Here is a 23,958-nt window from a genome sequence, read left to right on the forward strand (position 1 = left end):
GTGGCTCTCAATGTACTCACACAAAATAACAACACAACAACCTTCAGAAATATAAACAAGGGATGAGGATGTGGAGAGGGCCCAGTATTTGTATTTGTATCTGTATTTGTTGAGACAGCAAACTTATTTGTATTTGTAGTCAAATAAAAGTGGAAAGAGGCTTAATAATCCTGTTTGTTTTTTTTAAATGATGCTTTTAAATTTAGAAAATTAAAGTGTTACGATAAGTGTTCATGAATAAACTACCTCACGAAGGAGGTCCTCACACGGGGTCTCTGGAATCTCCCAGATCATAGACGGCTGCGCTGACTACTGAGTTGAAACTTTACTCATCGCCTCATTGCAGCATGTAACTTTGTGGAAAGGAGAAGGAGAACAACAGGGTATGGAGAGTCCCTTGTGAGTACTTCGTGTGTGTCAGTAGCTCAGCTTTATCTCTGGGGAACACCCCCAACCCTGGGAGTGATGTGAATGTGAACTAGGAAATGTGCGTCATGTAGCAGATGGATGTGACTCCCCTCATTGAGACCTGCTGATAGACGTAACAGCAGAGCAGTGGACAGAGACTGAGATAGCGATGTAACCGACCTGCACGCTGTTATTTGACTTGGGTTTTATTTTTCTTCCTGAAAACAAATAATTTTTAAAATATTTGTTTGAAACAAATATTCATTAAAAAAAACCCTACTATTTGTGCTTTGCCGAATAATGTATTTGTGTTCGGGCACACTACCCACTATATACGTGTAAAACTGTTTCTGTGAACTGTAAACAGGATACAAACAGTACAAAGAAGTGAGGAGTGCTGGAAAAAATATTAAATGGTTAAAAAAAAGTGACATGTTACTGATATACATATAGTAGGTGGTTATGTACAGTATATACAGCCTGTTCAGATATACAGCAGTAAGTGAAATGTAATGCATGTGTATGTGGATAACATGCAATTTGTTCTGTATATATTTTGAACACTACAGATCCAAGTTCTTTCCATTAGAAAATATGAATATCGGAGAAACTCACAATAAGTCAGTTAACAGCCTGCAGTTTGAGCTGAATATAGTCTATTGTAACGGGGAATAAGTAAAATTGGGAATTATGCAGTTTTCAGTAAATATACTTGTACTGTGTAGTGACAGTACTTGTGTGGGTGTCTGTGGAGCTGCTGTGGTTTGGACAGACTGTAGTTCATCTCTGTCTGTCAGAATGAATGAGGGGCCGGACCGCCGGATGTAGGACCTGCCACCTTCAGATGAGCTCCGAGGAAATGTGGGGCTTTAACCGACCAAACAATAGCTGCTCCTGCAAATCGCATTACCTCAAGGTCATGTTATTTTCTTTGCGTTTCAGGACACTGACGAACTAAGAGGGGCTCCGTGACAGGGTTGTTTTTTCCCCCAACCTCATCAGGCCAGAAAGCAGCAGAGAGAATCATTTGCAGGTAAGTGCTACTGACACTGTCCGCTAACGTTAGCCAAGCTAACTAGCATAGCACAACGTTACCAAGGTGATTATTTGCAGATAATGTGTGTATGTGAGAAGTAGCACTAATTGGCAGGTGAGCAAACCAAATAGCCCACCTCCCACTCATCCTTAAATGTTATTATTAACCTAACTACTCTGAATTTTGCTAACTTAGCATGCTAACGTGTGCCGTTAGCAGCCCCAATCCTGTCCTCCTTGTGCTGGCTTGGTTGAGTTAAACGTCAGGTTCACGCTTGTGTCAGCTAGCTTCAACTCATTTGTCTTATCTTATATCAACAGTAGGGCGCCTCGGTTCATTTTCTTTTCTCAAGTGTAGATGTAGAATAATGTATGCTTGCAACTTTTGAGTTCACCGGGCAGCTAGCTAACATCCCCGGCCACATGTGCGTCAAAAGACAGTTGGTTATAGATGTTTTACGCTAGCCTTGCCGCACTGATGCAAATAGTCCACTTGTGCAGTTTTATTTAGAGGCCATGGAGCTGCAGGACTCAGCCGGGTGGACACTGAAGTGGCATACAGTGTGGCATGACAGCGTAGATAGCCAAGTATCACCGGGTTCAATTAAAACGCGCTGCAGTTGGCTCCGACTTGACCTGCGTATAACGATGTCGTGCCACACAGACAGCGATAAGGTTACTGGAGTTCATTGAGGTCTGCAGCTCTGTAACCCAGTGCTAACTTTAAGCTTGAGACCATAATTTCATCCACGGAGACTGCCACTACGTGACAGGCAAGTAGAGTTACCGTGATGATTCCTGGCAGCTTTTGCAAGCATTGTTTTGTGATAAGCGGTGTTTTTGACATTTACTAGCGATTATAACAATGCTGTGACTTCATGCTTTGTGCTGTGCTCTCGTAACACTGCCCACGTAGTTAGACTTATACAGCCTTGCATGACTATACCACTGATACAGCATTTAGCTTTAAGGACAGAGTAATAATGAGTGTTAAATGGAAATATGTATATGTGCTCATTGGTATCTTCTCTTTGTTTGGTGTGTCTGCTACATGCAACAGACATTGAGGGGAAGAAGTGTACTGCTTTAGTACTGGGCAATACCTGTAATTAATGATTATAGTTATACATTTTTAGTTAATATGTAAGGTTTGTGTGTATCATTGTCTGTGAGCTTACAAATGACAAATAGCCAGTTATCAAAATTGCATTTTTTTCCATAATGTGTTGAGAGAATTGTCTCGTTTTTTTCCAGCCCTGGTGGTAATCCTATTTTCATCCGGCGGACCACAGGGAGTCCTAATGGCCCATTCTCTGTTAATTAGATAAAACGTGTAGCAAGCTCTAATTATGTCTATGAAGTACAGTAAATAGAAAAAACCACTGAAAACACAGTCTGGTAAGAAATCTGTCTGGCCAACAAGAGGTTATCAACTCTTTTATTTACTTTATATCTACCCAATTCACTGACATAGTTTCTTTTAAGGATAAGCAAAGTCAATCTAATTTTTATAATGCCTTTGCAGTCCACAGTAGTAAAAGGTCCGAGGGACACTTTTGGACTCTCAAATCTAGGTCTGTTTGCACACTGTAACCTATTGAACTCCTTTATCAGCTATTCAAGTCAAAGTATTGCCCTATAGGACTTTGAGACATGCATATGTAGATAAGCCTTTATCTGAGCAGTGTCATCTTGGACTGTAATCCCATGCTTTTGTCGCAATATAGGGTTTTATTAACCTCTTGCTTATTTTTATGACACTCTGGTGAACCGCAAAGTTACTCAGAGTGTTCTTACTCAAGCAAACAAGCAATTTTAATCCATTAACAACTCCTCCTCCTCCTTCTCCTGCCATTATTCACATTATTTTGCTGACTGTGGTAAAGTGGACCTTATGTATCCTTGAGTCCTATCAGTCATCACTTCTTGTTATGGCTACACCCAGTTTTGAAAGGGTGTGTAACTGTCTCTGAGTGATGCAAGGCCATTTTACGTTAGCCAGCCCTTAAGTGTGTGCAATGAGTATTCTTTTCAAGATTTCCTCATTATCAAATCATGTTGTTAAAATTTAAATTTGAAACAACTTTGCAACTGCAGTTTTGATCTCTGAAGAGTAGCTTTGTGTCAGACAAATAGGCTATCAACAGGCGTGCTTATAGACTCGATATCATGTTTACATGTATGAGCGGAATAAACTACACTTACACTCAAGTAATGCATCACCCAAAAGGCAAAGATCTTTTTGTATGTTTTTAATACTTTTGGTTAACAGTAGATGGCTACAGTGACAGTACATGTTAGTAGGATCAGTTGTTTGCTGATTTTTTTTTTGCCAGGGGATTTCATAATTTTGCCAAGAAATTGTTCAAAAAGACGATGTAGTTATCAAGTTTTGGTTTATCTTATAAACTGTAAAATCTGAAATATTGCCAAAGCTTTAATTATACCTGGGCAGGTGCATGTTCAATGTCTCCTGTCTTCATCCTCTCTGACAGTTTTGTCTCCCTGGCCTACTGTATATGTGTGCCTACAATCAAAATAATTGAATGCAGTGTTGATTTACCTGCCTTGAACATGCATGTTTCAAATATGCCAACTGAAAATGTATTGTAGTGGTATCAAAATGGCAAAAAAAAAACTTCAATCCATATATGAATGTTTTTTAATTTAGTTTTTGTTATTTCATTCATTGAAAATGATTGTTAAAGTAACCAGTCAGAGTAACTTTTGGCTGTAGTGGTAGTAAGTGGTGTTTTAAATATCTTGTATGGCCTAAGAAAGCACGGTGTGACTGAGTGTTTGGCATTGCACAATAAAACATGTACTGTGGTCCTACGTGCAGGATCGAGAGCTCTTCATGCTTTGAAACATGAATGACCTTCATTGTCCTGCCATCACAATGTATTTTAATCTCCATTTATATTTGGCTTTAAGACCCAATGGCAAGGCCTCAGGACTGTACTTTAACCTTTGACCTATTTGCTTCAGTAAACACTTGACAGTTTATTTCTGCCTCTTCCTGCTTCCCTGTCTGAACCACATTTGACTTTAGCTCTGTGGAAGACGCGAAAGGCTTTTGTTGGCTTGCCCACCAGCCCTGTTGCCATCTTTGTGTGGCTGAGCCAGCACAGTCTGTTGTAAATAATTTTCAGTACCCGGGGTGCTGCTAAGACCCGAGGCTCTGTTAAGAGCACAGAGAGAGCTAGGGTGAAGGGAGGATGGACATATCTGATTTCAAGGCTTTGGGTTATTTACACTTGACCAGATAGAAACAAAGCACAACTTGGCAACACACATGAAGAGGTTGTTTAATGCAGGGTGATAGTAACAGTTGGCCAATGGCAAGGTGAGGCAAGAATTTCTACATAACGATTGGTTCTTTTAGTGTAACAGATGCCGTTCTGCTAACTCCACCCTGGTTCGAGGAGAGCCCAGCCTTCTTCTTTGTTAATGGTAATGAAATGTGACATATCCAGGGTGCCCATAGCCTGCTAATCAGGACTAATCTGATCCAATGGATTAGTGGATGGGAATGCATGTAAGACGCTGCTTATGGTACATGTGTGCCTCCCTCCTTTCAGAAGTGAGACATCTTCCCGTCTTCTTAGTATTCATTACTAAACTCTACTGAGAGTCCACAGTGGCCATTAGACGTTTTTGGTGTTTGTTTTTGTGCTTTCTCTCTTTGGAGATCCATCCGTTTTGGTAATTTTTCTGGTGACAGGACTTGCGCTGCACTTGCGCTGATTAGGCAGTTCCTCCTATAGGAGTTGTTCTTGATGTCATCATCATAATCTCTCTCTTACCTTCTGCGGGATTATCATGTCTATGAAGCAGGCATACCTGTGACTATCCACTGCTCTCTGCAGGCCCTCTCTTTATGTTTTTATTCTGGCTTTGAATTGGTGAAAAACCGAGAGCCAAAATGCTGAACCAGAGCGCTGTGATGATCTTCACTGGGATTTGTGGGGCGTTGGTGGTCATGGCAATGGCCTACTACGTCTACTGGTAAGTTAAAGCTGGGATAGGTGGTTTGGCCTCTGGCCATAGCAGGGTTGAATGGATCCTACCAGATTTATCAGAACTTGTTAAAGAGATATAAGTCAGCATAGCACTTCTCAACCATTCACAGTGGTAAGTGGAATGTAGACCTGTAAGCCAAATAAGGTGTCTGTTTTGCACAGAAACTTGCCCACCAAAAGTTGCACCTTCGAGATACAGATGTATTTATTATTGGAGCCCGATCAGCTGATATTAGCAGCAGATGTTGGCCTTTCGTAGATATATCTGTATCGCTGTATAAGTTGTCTGATATGCGCCGATATATATATTTTTATTTTTTAAGTAATATAGGCAGCATTTGAAGTATATTTGATCCTTTTTCTAAATTAAAATGTAATATATATGCACATATGTTTGTAATTATTCATAATTATTAAATTCCCAGTGAAGTTTAGTGTTTCAGTGCACTATATAATAAGGTTTATTGTTAAACTGTAAAATATCATGCCTCCATTACATAACGTTGTCACAAGTGTCACACTAGAGCGATCATTGCAAAAAAACGTGTGTTTATGTGTATATATAAGATTATTGGCAGAATTCTTTTACTCCCTAATGTCGGCATCGCCCCCAAAAATTCAGTAATCGGTCGGGCCCTATTTATTATATGATAAAATGAAACCCCTTGGCAACACACAGGTGATCCCCATTCCACTAATTATGTGACTTCTAAAATCACTTGGCTGCGATAGTGATGATTTTAGGTTCATACTATTAAAAGGGGTTGAATACTTGTGTCCACAACAGGCGAGGATGGGTCGCAAGAAACAGAAATTAGCATAGCACCCAGTGAAGTGTAGACTTTTGCAAACCAAATTAAGGCAAAAGTGCTTTACCTGTCAAGATGTGGTTTAAGTTTTCAAGTATTAAGCTTGTGGCTTTTCATTTTTAACAAGTCAACAGTCTTTTCTCATATTGGAGCCTCTCAGCAAGTAATGGTTATTTGTTGGCAGAGAAGCTGTATTCAGGTGATGCAGAGCAGAAGCAGCTGTCCGGCCTTAAGCAGCTTTAACCCAGTCAGTGGCTCTAATCTGTCTTCCAGGTTGAGAGGGGTCACAGGTGGGCCCATGCTCCCTGGGTCTGTTCAGTCAAACCCCATATTTGTTTCTCTAGACTTGTTTTGTGACAAACAAAGTGTATTTTTCCCTTGTACCTTTTTAATATGAGCCTGTTGTAACCTCAACACAAGAAAATGTGTTGATGGTCTTTACAAGAGAACACCTGAAATTTGGTAAAACCACCACACCGCAGGAAAAGGTTGATTTGTCGGCGGGTGATGATGTGATTGAAGTCGGTTCAATATTGCTGAGATTCTGATCGGGTCTTGAGAGGGGGTCAAGTGTGAACATCTTGACCAAAATGGGTTTTAATGCCAACTCTTAATACTGAACTAATAACCCAAATCGCTGAAATGGAACACTTATCCAATCAATTAACGCTGGGCTGAGCAACACAGATTTAGTTCTATTTATCTATTATTGTCCTCGGATATAGAGAAAGATTTACTTTGGCATGGTCATTTGGATGTTGGTATATGTCGTTACAGTGGGCAACTTTTATTGTGTAGAAAAAGGTGAAAGTTGAATAAATACCTTTTTTTCTTATAGCACTCACATCTAACACAACCATAGTACAGATGTACAGCTGATGTTATCAGCTGATATTCGTTATCGGAGATAAGTCAGTATCGCCACCTACAGCAACTGATAAGTAAAAAGAAAACTGTGGTACAGGCTTGTGCCAATTGGTGATCGGATTGTATTTTGACAGTTTACGGGATGATAGACGATTGCCTTTTCCTAGCTAAAATTTTATAAAAAATAAGCTTTGTAATCTGCGTCCTACTATGCATTTAGAGATGTTTCTGGTGGAGCGGCGTGTCCGCCCGCTGAGCCCGGTTAATCAGCACCAGCATGAGTCTGCCGACTCTTTTCCATCTGCCACACCGCATCTCCGTTCTCCATGTGCCTGCTTACCAAAACTTTGCTCTGTGCTCCATAAGAATAAGTTAATGTGCCGGATATGATTTGGATTGTGATATTAAAGATCAGATAATAATATGGAACATGATGCTGTGATATTGTCGCACCAAGCACAGACACACAGGCTCGTGCTGTGACGTAACTCCTCCCACCCCCTCTTACTTCTACTGCCCCTGGCAATTAGATTGCTGATCGGCAATCTTCAGTAACCTCAGTTGGGTGATATGAAAATAGAAGTCATCGCCCTATCCTACTGTGGTACAGAAATATTAAAGATTTTGAGATAATTAGAAACAGTGTCGCCCATAAATATTCCACCAGAGAGTGCTGACAGGTTTAATTTTTCAGTACATACACCAGTAACCATTTGATAACCAGATTTAAGCGATCCTTATAATATGTTTATTTTATGTATATTTATGTATCATCAGTCCAAAAATACAGTATTGTCAGGCTCTCGGATCTTAGTATGGTTAAGATGCATGTGGGGTTCAGCTGCCGTGTAAAGGGAAGTTCAACTTTAACATTCTTACCTCTTACCCCTAACACAGTTAGCTCAGGATTCATTCACAATACTTTCTTTAGCACTTGCAGAACCTTTTCAGTTTCACCAGTTGCTTAGATTTGTCTAGTTTTTCTTATAAACTGTATGTTGGTGCAAAATGCGAACAATAGACTTAAATTAATGTAAAAAATCCCATTGTTATACAAACAGATCTTTATCTCCATTAAAGTAAAAATAAATAATAAAAGATAAATATTATAATGAACCTGTGAAGATGAGGAAACAAATGTATGAACTTGGTTGGACTAACATATTTTCCAACGACCTTGGCTGGCCACTTAACACCAATTCTGTAAGCAGATGTGTTGAGTGCTCCTACATAGTTGTATTTCACATTGTTAATCAAGGCCTCCGTTTCAATTTCAGTGAAAATTTGTTGGGTCTTTTTAGAGTTTGTATGACTTCATGAGTGTACAAAGACAGGAGTAGAAAAGAGGGAGTGTCAGGAGGAAGATAAGAACAAAGGTCATGACAAGTTTGGAAATCCATCTGCCTGAGCCTGTGACACACAATCACAGCTTGTTGCCACAAGACACGTTGGCATGAAACTTCTCCATTGTCTGCTTGTGGCCAAACAACATAAACCGAATTATCGCGACGTCGCCCCAACAACCGCAGTCACCTCCAGGTAGACAACTGGTGGTTGATTTGAATTGTGGAGATATGTGACATCGGCAAACTTGTTTATTTCTGTTGTCATTTTCAGCTGTAACTGTAACATTTAAAGATATATAGTTAAACACGGTGGTCCGACCTATCTGACGTTTCTGCTGTGCTTATTTATGTACTCTGGAGAGGATTTTTGCGTTGTCTTTCTTTGTGAAACTGGACTTAACTGATTTGGGGTTGTGGGGAAAACAAAATGGACTCTTTACTGAGTGGTTTGAACTCTGAGACCATGGGAGGAGTTACACTCACACACACACACACACTGAAAAACCCGAACACGTCTCCACTCTTTCTCGTTACCTGGCGACCTCCCCGAACACAACAAGACTTAACCATTTTCTCTTTAGTTGAGAGTATATCTCAGTTGTTCCATTTCATGTCGCCCCTGTTTGCTCCCCGCCGTACGTGTTGCAGGGGTTTTCTACCTGGAAGGAATTGTAAACAAACATTGTGATTGGTTCTATAGACTGAAGAAAGTTTTTGCTGTAGCAAGTGTCAAGTCTGCTGTCCTGAATTGAAACCAGGGGCTGATTGGAAAGGAAAAACAAAAATAAGTCACAAAGTTTAGCACAAAAACACTCATCAAAGCACCAACTACCAAATGAATTTCACATATTGAACAAATGCAAACAAAAATACCAAACAACAAAATTAAACAGTATAACAGCTAGCTTGTGCTGTCACACACTATGAATCAAAACCAATCAAACACGAGAGTGAAACCGTAGCCTACAGTATAAAATCACACATGTAACATTTATGTAAATTTCTGATATGTGCATTGCTGGATAATCCTTCCACTATAATACACAGTAGGCACTAAAATATTGATGAGTAACTTTTTAAACTTTAACATAGCATGCATGTTTTATGGCCTTTAATGACTAACATTTACCAGTAGGAAACAAAAAAACATGAATGAGCCTATTAGAAGTTGTGAATGGTTTCAGCGACTGTACGCCAGACTCAGATGAGTTTTAATTTGTCTTGATTAACCAATGGTCCAGAGGTAAATGTGTAACACTTTACTGTACTACTTTACTGGAGTCAATTTACTGATAAGCAGTGTTATTATTGACAAATTCAGATTACAAATAATATCAGGTTGAGTAACTTTTAGGAGCTGCTGAGAAATGTCCTCACTACAAATCCTTCTTTTCGACAACCTTTAACACATTTACCTACTTTTACCACATGTACTCAGTATTTTACATGCACTCCCTGTCGACATTGCCACCCTTCCAAAACCTGTTACAGTAGCCACAAGTGAAATTTGAAATAGTGTAACTTAAGCTCTCGCAGTCGCTCTCCCTCATTCAGATCAAAGGTCATATCTGCATTGAATGCAGAGGCCGCTCTCAATGGTTGGACTTATAATCAGAACCATCAGGCGAGACATGACACATGCTCACGTGACAGTATTTCAACACTCCTGTGTGTCCTAACTCCAGAGATCTAGAAACATTTCTGTTCATTTGGGCCAAGAGACTGAGCTGAAGTACTGTGGATGTGCATGTAAGATTTCATTTCCTTCACACCGAGGCCACTTTGTTATTCTGTGTATTGTGGTTGCAGTGTTTGAGAGGGGCTGATTACGCAGGATAAGACTTTAGTGGTGTGGTTTACCTACAACGGAGCAGCTTTGTGTCAACTATTTGTTTTTATGTAATTAAAGGTTGTTAGGATTGGTTTGCCAGTACCAGAGATTGTACTTCTAGGAATATGATACAGATTTGAATTGGGAAAATGGCTGTAAATATATTCTGATTGCTTGAAAAGAACTGCTTTATCATTTGTCAGGATAGATGAAGCACCTCAGGTTACTGTGTTTTTGACCGTGATCAGATTACACTCACTTTCATCCACGTGGGTTATTCGACAACCACCAGGAGGGCGTCAACTGGGTATCTGCTCTTAGTCTGCACATTTAGGGGTTTTTGTTGTTTTGTTTTGTTCTACTCAGCAGTTGTACTTGTCAAAATGAATTATGTGACACAGTCCTATTTGAAGAAACAAGAAACGTACGGTATGTGAACAAGACATTGTCTGCTGCTGAAGACTGTTATGTCATTTTGACACGCAGGCACACAATGTTTCTGTCTCTGTCTTGTTTTCTAGCATGCCGGCCCTGTCCCATACATTGTTTCTCAAAATGCAAGTAGCAGATGGTCTCTTTGGCCACTTGGCCGGCACAGTTGTAGCAGTGAATGCAGAAGAGATATGTAGGTGTATGTATGTTGATGCCGCTAGGGCTGCACAGTTCATTATTTAATAATCGAAGCAAACACAGTTTTGGTTTCCACAATTATTTGAACTCGAGAGCAGTGCTGATGCATCGCTTTTAAAGTGTTTGTTGTGGTGAATAAAAATTCACAGTTAGCAATCGCTGACTGGTTCCTTATTTTCTTAATTTATTTAATATTTATTTTGTTTAAGAAGACACCAGTTTCATGAACAAAGACTTGGTTTAATCTCATGTACGTTAAGAGCAAATTCTATTGAAACTTTGAGGAAGACATAGAAATTAAATACATTTTGACATATTACAAATGATCATGTAAAACTGCCTTGTTCCCAAAAAAACAGATGAGTAATCATGACGTTCAGATACTGTCTATACTCTGATGACAGTTGATGTTGTCACTTCCTGCAGGAACACAAAGAAAAAAAAAAGAGATTAAGTTTATAATCAAAAGGAAAGCAGTCGACTGTGTGTCTACAGATCGCCACACAGATCCGCGAAAGAGCAAGTCCTTGCGGGTCAGATTAGAAGTGACCCAGAACATCTTTAAACTGGCTTGACCTACACTTTAATGGGCTTTGGTGCAGATGTGGGAACAGTCCATTAGAGGCAGAGCGGCCCGTGGTCCTTCTGATGGGCACCGGCTGATAGTAAAAGTCAAGTGTAGTTAACTGTCAGGTATTTGAACAGCATTAAGGAGCGGTGGAGCCTATCCCAGCATGTTTTGCACAAATATGGAAACACCCTGGACGAGTGTCAGTCCCAGTAGTCGGATTAACAGTCATATCCTCACCAAGGGGCATTTAAAGGACCATTAAAGGCCACACTGGCAACAGGGGTGTCGTAGTGGGCGGCGTCACCAGTGGCATGAAATGCAAGAGGGCTACAGCCGCAACTTTTTTTTTTTTTTAATGATAATTTAATCATTCGAGTATTTTCTCTGGTTAATTTAGTAAATAGTGAAAAATGTCCATCATAATTATCAAGAATCCAAGATGACGCCTTTTTAAATTGATTTAAACAGTACAAGATCTAAAGTTACTCAGTTTACAATAATATCAAACAGAGAGAAGGAGCAAATATTCACAGTTGAGAAGCTGGAACAAGCAAATGTTTGGTCACTTAACAATAAACGAATGATCTGGATCATAGCTGATTCTGATCACTTCAAACATGCACAGATGGGTCCTGATATCGACCATGTGGACTACGACATCCATGTGAACGATTCAGTAAAAAAAATATAAGTGAAATTAATTTTTCTGAGCCTTGCGTTTTATTCTTGTCAGCACCGTGGAGTGTACACCCTGAAACTAAACTATGCTTCACTTTTTTGTACTCTGCATTTTAAAATATTAAATATATCTGACTGAAAGAATCTTTTCCAGTGAAATTTGTGGTTCTGTGTAAAATATAAAACTTTGAGTGGAGAGTCATTAATTATAGCCATTGCAACAAGCCCACAGGGGTGCTAAACACAGAGCCGCTGTGCCTGTGAGGTCAAAATCAGGACAGGCATAAAAAAAAAAAAAAAGCAAACACAATTCAACCTGTTTGATGAAACATGCACAGTGCATTTATAAAAGTCTACTGTAATGACACTGCGCTGTAGCCTTTTATGTTTTATGTCACCTCTGCCACTGCTTCCTCTTTTTAAACTCTTCTCTTGTCTTTTTCAGGTCTGTAGTACTGGCTGAAGGACCGTGTAAACGCGGCTTGTAAAAGGATCCCACCGTGGTAAGAAACCGTGTCGTCTTTTTGAATTTCTGAAATCATATTTGCAGACTGTAACAGACACACATTTACGTGTCTACACTGTTCCATCAGTCTCATGTATGTCACCCGGCCCTCTTGTTATTTTTGTCTCCCAACTCATGCTCGTTTGATCCCTTTCCACATTTTGCATTCGCACCGCTTCATCTGTTCCTGCTCTCTCTTTCAGGTTGGTCGTAGTGTATAGAGAGGAGCCTACTCAGCTCTCCAGGCTCCTCGGCCATGGCTCTGCTGGGCTACCTGAAGAGCCTGTTCATCCTGCAATTGCTGATGGGCTTTGTGTTCGTGGTGAGCGGCCTCATCATAAACTTCATCCAGCTCCTCACATGCATCCTCTGGCCGATCAACAAGCAGCTCTACCGCAGAATCAACTGCCGGCTCTCCTATTCCCTCTGGAGTCGTGAGTAGAAGATATTTTTTTCTTTATTGCACATACCAAGTAGAATATTTCAAAATAAGTGAACAAGAAAAGGCGTGTGTCATCACACTTGGCCTGGGCAACTAACACATTCAGCAGATACAGAGCAAGATTAGCATGACGTCAAAGCTTCAAGTTAGCTGCAGTTTGCTGATCACACTCTGTGGGTTAAGTGATGCATACCATGTTACACGTTATCATTTGATAAATTGCTTATATAAAAATAATTTGACAAAAACACACTTTCAGCTACATCTAATGGCTAAGTGGATATGTGAGCTGTGTGCTAAGGAAATTGATTCATGCAGCTTTTTGGCCAGCCTTTCCATCATCCTAAATCTAATAATTTAATCTTTAAAACATGTCCCCCCCGGACCCAAAAACTCTTACACATCTGACGCATTGATGTGACTGTTTCTGTCTAATGTTTTCTTGGCCAGCTACCAAACACTGGGCATCACTGTAGGCTTGTCACCAGTTGTTACATCAGCAAATATAAAAGCTTTGGTAGAGTGATTATACCATGAATTACTGTTAGATTAATTAGCAAAACTAAGAAACACACCTGACACGTATATAGATGAAAATGCAGTTCTTACTTTAAGATATTGTAAGTGATGAAGTGTTGTCAGTTCCTTCCTAATGCACGTGATGCACTTTTGTCTCCGGGCAGAGCTGGTGATGCTGCTGGAGTGGTGGTCAAGCACAGACTGCACCCTATACACCGACCAAGCTACGGTGGACAAGTTTGGCAAAGAGCATGTCATCGTCATCCTCAACCACAATTTCGAGATTGACTTCCTCTGTGGCTGGACCATGTGTGAAAGATATGGCGTCTTAGGGGTCAGTTAATTATCAAAATATGATTCAATATGCTGAAACCCACCTCTGTATGTCTTTGAATTAATGCTCGTCGACATCAGATCTCGGTCTTATGAGCTTCATCGTTAACACCGTACACCTCTTGTCCCCCTCTAGAGTTCAAAGGTGCTAGCCAAACATGAGCTACTGAAGGTTCCTCTGATTGGCTGGACCTGGTACTTCTTAGAGATAGTCTTCTGCAAAAGAAAGTGGGAGGAGGACCGAAATACTGTCTTCAAAGGATTGAACAGGCTCAAAGACTATCCTGAATATATGTGGGTAGGTACACGCCAGAAATACTGTGCTTGTCTGTCCTCTGGCATGTGTGTGTGTGTCAGTGTAAAGGCTTAGCTGTTTGACTAGATTTTCATACTCCTACCTAACCAGCTTTGTAAATGCTGTCTAAAATATTTTTAGTTAACCTTAGGCAAGTTGTGCAATCGAGATTGTGAAATATCTGGAAACAGACATGTAGTGACCTGAGTAGTGTAGCTATGACTGTTTTACATTTGGGATTCTAAAGGCACAATGTGGATGGCTCATTTAAAGGACTATTCCTGTTTTTATAGTTTCAGCCATCACTTTTATTAGTTTTACCCCTAGTCCCTTTTACACAGCCTGTTCAAGGTGGGAATGCTACGCCTTTATTCCGCCACGCTGTTCTGTATAAAAGGTACGAACATGGAGTGGGGGGGCAGAGTTGCTCCACCAATAAGCCGGCTACGGAGGTAGTCACAGAGCCCGATCGATGTCTGTGTAAAAGGGGCAGCTGGCACCGCGGGACAGGGAGCTGACGCTGTTGTGTTACACGTCATACGTCTGAATCCTGAACGCTGCCATGCTATATAAAAGCACACATGGAGGCGGCATTATGCCGGCTTTGTTTGGTTCAGTGTAAATAAGCAAAGGCGGCTTAACCACGGATCTTCTTTACGGTTATAATGTGGGATCTCTGTATAAAAGAGCCTTACGTAAATTGCTGAGATCTCGAAACACGTACCAGACAACAAACAAGGAGTCGGACAATCAGACCACTTTATTTGGAGGTAAAACCAAAAGTGAATGTACCTGTTATGCCTATATAAATTACTCATTGCACAGGAAAACTGTGTGTAAGCACAACCCTAGCAAGCACTGTAGGTCAAAAGTCAACCAGAACATCTGTCTGTAAGCTGTGATGGATGTTTACAATAAGGGTAATGATTTTACTGTTGGCCTTTGTTTTTTCTTATGTCGTGTTCCAAGATCTCTGCAGTTAACTTGGTGAATACAGCGTTGTTATTATTAGAAACAATGGCCAAAACTACAAAAATAAGATCCAAGTTGTAATAAACCAGAATTACCTTTTAAACATTTAATGGAAACACTTAAAAGATGATGTCCTTTTTTAAAAGGAAAAATACTCTTACCTTCCACAATGAGGAAATCCAAGATACCGCCCTTTGACCCAGTTTCTTTTATGTCGATTTATCTTGGCAGTGAAATACAAATCAAGTTCTCAGAGAGCACCAGCTGTATTTAAAATCTCACAACAGGAGGGTATGTGTTTATTTTGTTCTGTGGAAACTCGTGAACTGAACTTAAATCTCTCCACGGTGTATAAACAGTCTGAGGAGGTTTTCACTGTGCTTTGAGATGCAAAACACCTTCTTCTTCTGTTTTAAATAAATACGTGGTTTACATTCATAGCATCCAGTCTTACCTGGTGACAGCAGGTCTCACTGTAATAGACACCTTTTGTGTATTTCTCCCAACAAATCATGGCAGCAGGTCCAACTGTTTATCGTAGACCTTTACTGAAGGTGTAAAGCACTTAGTGTTGCAAATCTCCACAGTGACTCAACCGGGTTTGCCTGCTGAGATTAGGCTGATCAGAAGTTTATCTAATTACCCCTTAACTTAGGGTCAGGCCACTGCTAATGACCAAGGTTTTTATGGGTTAAGATGAACAAACTAAACACTCCTCGGTAGAGATGTCATCCACTCGCCTACTTTAAAAACCACTGAGATAAAAGTTATTTCATTTTGTTACATTGAGGTGAACTTGATCTGTAATTCAACCAAGCAGAAGTAGGGTAGTGGATAGGACAAGAGAAAGGAGGTCACCTCAAGTATATGGGATTCTTTTTTTTTATTATTGGTTGTGTGCATATGTGTATTAATACAGCTCTTCTCCCTTCACAGTTCCTGCTGTACTGCGAGGGCACCCGCTTTACAGAGACGAAGCACCAGATCAGTATGCAGGTTGCAGAGAGCAAAGGCCTGCCCAAGCTCAAGTATCACCTACTCCCCCGAACCAAAGGATTCACCACCACACTGCAGTGTCTAAAGGGCACAGGTGCTGTATACATACATACATACATACATACACACACACACGAAGTTTAACATGCTCAAAACAAACATAACTTTTGCTCTAAATCGTCATTCCTCTTTACAGTGTCTGCAGTTTACGATGTGACTCTCAACTTCAAAGACAACCAAACCCCCACTCTCCTGGGCATCGTCAACGGCAAGCAATACAAAGCTGACCTGAGCGTAAGGTGAGTGCCACTGACACCAGCTATTGTCAGTTATTATAACGCGATGCATTACACTGCCAGGTGTATCGAGTTTCATTAAGTGGAAACCGACGAATGTATTTCAAATCTGTGGGCCTCGTGCTAATTGCATTTTTGTCCCATGACAATGAAAGAGATAGTGAGAGCGCTCTAAATGCTGGCTAGTTTCCCAGCATGTTCATGGTTTCAGAACAATAACGCTGGTGGCCAGGGCGCTCCTATTGGGTGAAGAGCTGGCCAGGAGACAGGCTGGGATGACTCCCGCTCAAAATGGCTGGGGAAAAAGATGTCTTTTGTCTGTGATGGCACAGTTGAACAAAACAAAAACAGTATTTTACTCAAATAAAACATGGTTAAAAATAATGCGCAATATTTAGCAGTTTTATAGTAACATGATTCAGTGTACTGGAGTCAGTGTAATCCACCAGTAGGCTAAAACCACAGCACGAAAATAGATGATTTATAGAGCAGAGTGGAATTTTAGGTGATGCGGTCCCCTCTGGTGGACAGAAGCTGCTACAGGAGGCCACATGTGATAGAAAATATTAACATGAAACATCTGCTGTTGCACACTCGCCTTTAACCTGCCGACAACGCAAAGATCAATTTGTGTTCACTCAAATAAGACACAGAGCTTTAGAGATGATGATGAAGTGCCTCAGGTTGTAGTGTGTATCAATAGTGTGTGTTTTTATTTATTTATCAGTAGTTGTTTTGGGTTTATTTGTCATATATTCAGCTTGCTGTGCTGAATATGCTACGTCCTTCAAAGGCAGTGACACACAGTATGATTGATGGGCCAATTGCAGTTTTGATTTGGGCATCACGACTGATCAGACAAGTATTTATGACTGAGTGGGTTCCAGTCTGGGTCAGTTAGTTTTGACAAATGGCAGATAAAATCATACAGTGTTTGGATGATTGACAAGAGAGAGAGAAAAAAATGACAAGCAAATTGTAAAATATTGTGGTGTGCGGTGAGTTATTTTATAATGCAGTTCCTCAGGTTTGAGTGCAGAGCCACTGCTCACCTGAAGGTCACCTGACTCATATGTAGTTCACTTGCCTTGAGCGCTCTGTAGAGATTACAGTCCTTGTTACTCACTTCTATCCACATACATGTACATTTAGGTTCTTCTCTATCTTTTTTCTGTATCTATATTCAGTTTTTTTCTAGTGCAAATTGTTTTTGATGGCTGTTTTTTATGGAGCAGCCTTTGTTCCTGAATTTGTGGTCTCACTGAATTCCAGATGTTGTTACCGACAGCCTGTTATCCAGCGGGTTGTCCTGGTGTATTTACTTAGAGGTTGTTCAATATTTGCAAATGTCTGGCTTTCAAGACTATCTTTCAATAATCTTAAATCCTGTGCCTAGTTTATGTCTGTGTGACTGTGCACCTTTCTGTGTTTAAAAACAATAACAAATCAATTCCTTCCTCCTTATAATTTTATTTTTACTCTTTTTTTTTTTTTTCCCACCCAGGCGGTTCCCTGTGGAGGAAATACCAGATGATGAGCAAGAGTGTGCGGCCTGGCTGCACAAGCTCTACCAGGACAAGGTAAAACTGGGCACAAGTGATGGAAATGTAAACAGGATCCACCACAGAAATTCATAAAAACATGAGATTGTCACTCTACACAAACAGCTTGTATGCAAGATGTTTTTACGAAAGACCAAAACAATTATTTTATAAAGACACAAATTACAAAATTTTGTGTAGAAAGTATCCACATATGTTTTTGACCAAATTGGATCCTTTATAGTATGTAAGTGCAAATGTTCTTAATGAGCCCAAATGCATCTCTGAGTATTGGTGTCAGTTGATATCAACATCAATAAAGTGCAAAACAACTTTTCTTCATGTCCTGCTCAGGATGCCTTACAGGAAATCTACAACAAGGACGGCAAATTCCCCGGGCCCACAATAATCCCACCTCGTCGGCCGTGGACGCTGCTCAACTTCATGTTTTGGGCCACCCTGCTGCTTTCTCCCCTTATCAAATTTGCTTGTGGAGTGGCTGTCAGTGGCTCCCCCCTCCTCATCATTGGCTTTACCATCTTCCTCATCATAGGTAGGTAAACCTCGGCCCACCTGCCAGCTCTCAAAAATGAAATCTTCCTTCTGTTGAGAATCGGCCAGAAGACAGTCGGAAAAATGAGAAATGAAATCAAAGCTCATGCAGTGTTACTTATTTAACATTCAAATTGCCGCCCTCATTCACTCCACTCTTTCTTTTCTCTTTTGTTCTCTCTGCAGCCTCCATAGCTATCCGTCGCCTCATAGGGGTCACCGAGGTAAAGAAAACAGGCTCCAGTTACGGCAACCAGGAGGCCAAGAAACAAAACTAAAGTGTGTCACCCCTCCGTGTACGGCCGTCTCTGTTCGGTCGCCTGCGGCGTCTCACCCCTACCCAACTCCATTCTCCTCCTGTTGAGTCAGTTGGTAGGCGGGGAGGAGACCCAGCTGTGAAAACATAATAGAGACCAGAGTTAGAAATACTAATGGCACTAGAGTGAGAGAGAGAGAGAGAGAGAGAGAAAGCATGGAAGGTCTGGGGTTCAAGCTCTCTGGTGTAACACAGAACACAAGGAGGGGGAGATGCAGTACTGTACTGTATTCCCCCGCATCTTTCTTAATCCAGCTAGCGACCCGCTGTCCCCGTTAAATCTTGGTAACACCCAAGGTTAAGCTCCTAACCCATCTGAGGTCACATGGACAGCCAGTCAACTTGTCCTTTACAGCAAACTAGCCCATTTCCTGCTTTGCACTACCGACCTCCACTTCCTGTCACAGTCATCAGCCAACCAGGGAGTGGTGACCCGCTCACTGTTTTTGATTACAGAACACAAGCTGATCTGTATCTGATCTTTTTTTTTAATCTTAACCTCCATCCAGGGGCAGTGTGTTTCTGCAGCTGACATCTCCTTCCCCCTTTTTTTTTTTTTCACTAAGTGGGACTTGTAATGGGAACCGGTGCCTTGAGGCCCAGCCTGGTTTCCTTCATCTTAAAGGATCAGTTCATTTAAATCACAAAAAAAACGACCACTTAACGTCTAGGTTGTTAGCCATGCAGATAGTTAGTTTTTTTTGTCTAGTGTCTGAACCTCAACCCCATTACAATGGATCTGAATATAATTTTGTTCATGGTGCTCAAATCAGTGTAAAATAACATTTTAAAAACTCAACAGAAGCTTGTTTTTCCAGAAACAATCAGTGGAACATCAATAGTTTTATCAAAAAATTGTGAAAGGTGTCTGTGTGAACACTAATGGATTGTCCAAGTAGTCCCCAGATTATTTCTGGAAAGATACAATTAAGTTGAGTTTTTAAAACTTATTTTTTTAACTAATTTGAGCACCACCAATGAAATTTCACTCACCTTCATAGTAGTGAGGTAAGAGGCGGATATGTAAAAGTAAATCTCACACTGTCTCCATGGCTAGATCACACAAAGTTAGAAAAACATGTTATTTTAGTGAACTGACCTTTTAACATCCCGGTTTGGAGAGGCTGGTGTCTGTTAAACTACAATAAGGGCGCTGAATGTGAAAACTGTCCTTATTAAAGGACACCTGCCATCTGTTACAGGTCTCATTTGTAGCCTGCAGCACCGACACCTACGGATTCATTCTGACACATTTCAGTTGATTTTTTCCTGTGTGTATTCCTATTTCCACTCGCTTTCACACAAATAGGAATTTGCATGTGTAGTATGATTCATTTTTAAGACATAAACGGACCATCTCTCACCCCCCCACCCCCCCCACTCCCCAAAAGCAACCAGCAATCCCAGTCCAAATATTAAAGCAGTTCAACCCACCACACCCTCGGACGCCAGTCGTGACAGTTGAAGTGCAGCGCAGCCTGTTATGATTGATGTGACTGTTCTGCTGCTGCCATTAAACGGCAGCAGACCCAGATACCCAAAAAAGGTCACCAACTGTCTTCATGTAGCCTCACAGCTGTTAGCATATGATTTTGCTGTACAGATATAGACTGTAGTAGTGATGTTTTAACCTTTGCCTTAAATCAAGCTTGCTCAGGCAAGGGATTGCTTATCCGCCACCCCTTTAAAACGGCACCCGCCTCTTTACCTCTGTTATGTTTGAATATTCATCCTCTTCTTCAAGTTTCAGCAGTGCATGTTCATTTGGTTTGATCACCAAAGTGAATCATGAAAACTATTTTTAACCTTTAAAGTGGTAAACTAGGAAGCGGTTGGTTCGTTAACTGTGAACATTGTCATTAGTTAAAAGCAGCTGCTTTCACACCACGTGCTGAGCAGCTGTGTTTGCTGTTACTGCTGTATGTCGGCACAGCAGCAGCAGAAACTAGCCACTGTCGGTGCACTCGCAGTTTCATACATTTCACTGTTTTAGAATCGGGTCGTCCCAGAGTTGGTTGTTTTTTTTTTGTTTTTTTTTTTTTAACTCAAATTAAAACGTTGGCTGCTGCAGTACATGAGTGGGTTTCTTCCAACATGACGAGCTACATTTCCTGGTCTAAATTGCAAACAATGGTAGCAAGACATGGAGGGGATATTTTGTGTCCTGCCCCCCCTCCCCCTCCTTCCCCCATTCCCGTGCCACATGTAGTATTAATCATCAATTTTTGTTTTGTTGGTTCAATTTTTGGGATCATCACTCCTCAACAGTGATATATTGTGTACTTCCTCCTTCTGTAGCGTTATTTCTACCCAGACAAATCTCATGCAAGCCTTAATAGACAGTGCTGCTTAATTTTTGTGTGAAAATGTAGAAGCTAACTGAGCCCCTGTGGTAGTGAAGAAGTGAAAATTGAAAAAATGTCCTCCAGTATGGAAAGCAAGCTCCTGGGATTAGTCGTTCGGGCAGCTTGTTCTACAATTTTAACACGAAGAATTAAAGAAAGATGAAAATGAATAAATTCTGCTCTTGTGTTTAGAGTTGAAAGAGCTCTGTTTGTAACCAGTTTTTTACAAGAAGATCCTTTGAGTTGCGTTACCTCAAATATTTGTGAAAAGCTTTAGCTTGCTCTGTTTTTTCCTTTTAATCCCAACATACTGCATCAGATAATGCAGTCCAGCTCATCCTGTCATTCAGTAAAAAGAAAAAATATTTGAAAGCAGAAAGGATGCTGAGACATTGGAAAAACCTTTTTACACTGGATGTTTTTATTCAGTAAAGAAATATAACTTGTGGTTGTTTTTTTTTTCTTGAGATCTTGAATGGAAACAAATAACAAAATCGACACGACTACATGACTTTTTTTAAATCTCGAAGATAAATCAGTTAGTTGCACCTCTTGCGCCAGCTTTTGTTTTCTAGGGCTATTTTTATGTTTTCTTCAATTACAACACTTAAGAATATTAAAGAATTTAATCACAAATCAACTCTTACTCTTTTGACTTATTTGGATTTGTGTGACTTTCTCTGTGCAGACAGCGGTTCAGATAAAACCAGGGGCAGAGATAGCTGAACCCACACACAAAAAAAAGTGTTTTTCCTCCATCTTTTCTCCTTCCATCAGCTCAGCCATTTTCACAGAGGCACACTGACACCCATCTTCCCTCATTAATCATGACACATCCACCAATCTTCCATTGAGATAGAGTATAAAGTCACATACGTGTGACAGTATGTAGAGACTGTGTTAAATGAAAATATGTACATAAAATAAATGAAAAGAATGTCATTTACTTTTAGAAATTGTAGAGATGTACTTAGCTGTTCTTTTGCAATAGACCCTTTGAATGACCTAAACCAATTTCCCATCAGATGTCCTCAGGACATTTTGGATACGTAGTCACGCAGTAAGTGTGGCTAAGATGTTGAGACTGTATAAACATGTACATAATGTAAATTCTGAGTATGAAAGTCACTTTTAGAAATGGCAAAGACGCTCCTCTGTTCTTTTGCAATAGCTCTTTTGAATGACAGGCCATGCAATCAGGCTACAACCAAATATATCACTGACACCAACAACTGATGGAAAAGCTACAGCGGAAGATTTAAACTTTTATGGCCTCCTGGGTGCAGATGACTAAGTTATCATAAAAGTTACTCTCAACACTATCTCACCTTTCAGGGTTGGAGCTGTAAATACTTTCGGTGATGCCTACCTTGTAATTAAAGCCACTAACAGAAGGCTGTAGTCACAGATGATGCTTACAAAGCATTTTTCAAACTTTGTAATTAATCATGGTTTCTTACTGTAGCCGATTACTTTTTGCATGATGTGCATTATTGCACAGTCACTGAATCGAGTTAATTCTGACTCAGGGACTCTTTTACAGGCAATGCGACAGCTGTGGCATTAACTCTGAATTTGAATCTGAATAAAAAGGCTTTCTGAGGAAGCTTAAAGAGTGTGATTCTTGCTTTTGTTAACGCTACACTTAATGTTCAAATATCTTGACTTGTATTCTTTAAAGCCCCTGAAAACATGGTTTCAAATCTTTAAGTTATTCAATATATTAAATATTTGACTAAATAAGCAACAATCAAAGTGTGGGATAAAAAAAAACAAAAACAAAACATAACCTTGCATTATTTATTAAAGATTCCCTCCAGACATGTTTTAAGACATATAAAGATTCTCTGTTTTGAATAATTTGTGCCTGATACGGGTTTTCCACAAAAAAGTTCAGTTAACTTGTTCAAAATTCTTAAAATTATATCTCCTCCTTCCACATTGAAAAATCCAAAATCTGCAAATATTCTACAAATTAAACTGCTGGATGCAAGATGTCTCCTACTTAAAGCTACAGTATGCAAGTAAGTTTTATTTATTTTGTTATAATATGCTCCAAAGTAGCTTATAGCTTTAAAGATCCCTTCCAGACATGTTTAAGACAAATAAAAATATTCTGCTTTGAATAATTGTTTTTTTTCCACAAAAAAAAGTTCAGTAACCTTGTTAGAAATTCAAAAAAATAACCTGCTCCTTTTCTCTCATCAAAGATCCAGAATCTATGAATATGCAAATATTTTTCATTTCAAAAGTTTTCCTGCTGGACACAAGATGTCTCCTTCTTCACTGTAAAGTGCAGTCTCAGTGTTTGTGCACTGGAGGCTCCAGGTTTCCACATCACACTTGTGTAAACTGGATACTGGACCACAATTGGCTCCAAACTAGCTGTGATGTCACAAATCATGCTTGTAGGCACACGTCTTAAACTCAGATTAAAGGTGAGCACAGAGAAACATCCCACATTCGGCAGATAACTGTGAAAACATCTTTACAGTGAAGCACCAACATCAAAGGGAAGGAACAAGAAGAAAAAGTCATTTTTGAGTGGAAGGGGACTTTAATATTTAAAATCTCAGCTAACCTGCTACATCAGCACTGTGTGGGTGTGGTTTGATTATATTTGAGCGACAGTCACCAAGCAACCCCAGA

At 40.1% G+C, this 23,958-nt stretch overlaps 1 protein-coding gene across 4 annotated transcripts; it reads left to right on the forward strand.

Moving 5' to 3' along the window:
- Window positions 1-1,167: 1,167 nt before the first annotated feature.
- On the forward strand, window positions 1,168-22,922 carry agpat3 (1-acylglycerol-3-phosphate O-acyltransferase 3). Of its 4 annotated transcripts, XM_067603219.1 has the most exons (11): window positions 1,168-1,269; window positions 1,351-1,441; window positions 12,643-12,700; window positions 12,906-13,136; window positions 13,828-13,997; window positions 14,133-14,294; window positions 16,200-16,353; window positions 16,456-16,558; window positions 18,060-18,135; window positions 18,451-18,649; window positions 18,835-22,922. In XM_067603219.1, the coding sequence occupies exons 4-11, from the start codon at window positions 12,959-12,961 to the stop codon at window positions 18,924-18,926; spliced, it is 1,134 nt and encodes a 377-aa protein (XP_067459320.1). In that variant the 5' UTR covers window positions 1,168-1,269; window positions 1,351-1,441; window positions 12,643-12,700; window positions 12,906-12,958; the 3' UTR covers window positions 18,927-22,922. The 4 variants fall into 4 exon arrangements, with proteins under 4 accessions (XP_067459320.1, XP_067459319.1, XP_067459321.1 ...); XM_067603218.1 differs by having other exon boundaries at window positions 1,221-1,441; XM_067603220.1 differs by lacking the exons at window positions 1,168-1,269; window positions 1,351-1,441 and adding an exon at window positions 2,000-2,216.
- The last annotated feature ends 1,036 nt before the right edge of the window (window positions 22,923-23,958 follow it).

This window comes from Thunnus thynnus, chromosome 11, assembly GCF_963924715.1.
Source record: "Thunnus thynnus chromosome 11, fThuThy2.1, whole genome shotgun sequence".
Classification (NCBI taxonomy): Eukaryota; Metazoa; Chordata; class Actinopteri; order Scombriformes; family Scombridae; genus Thunnus; species Thunnus thynnus.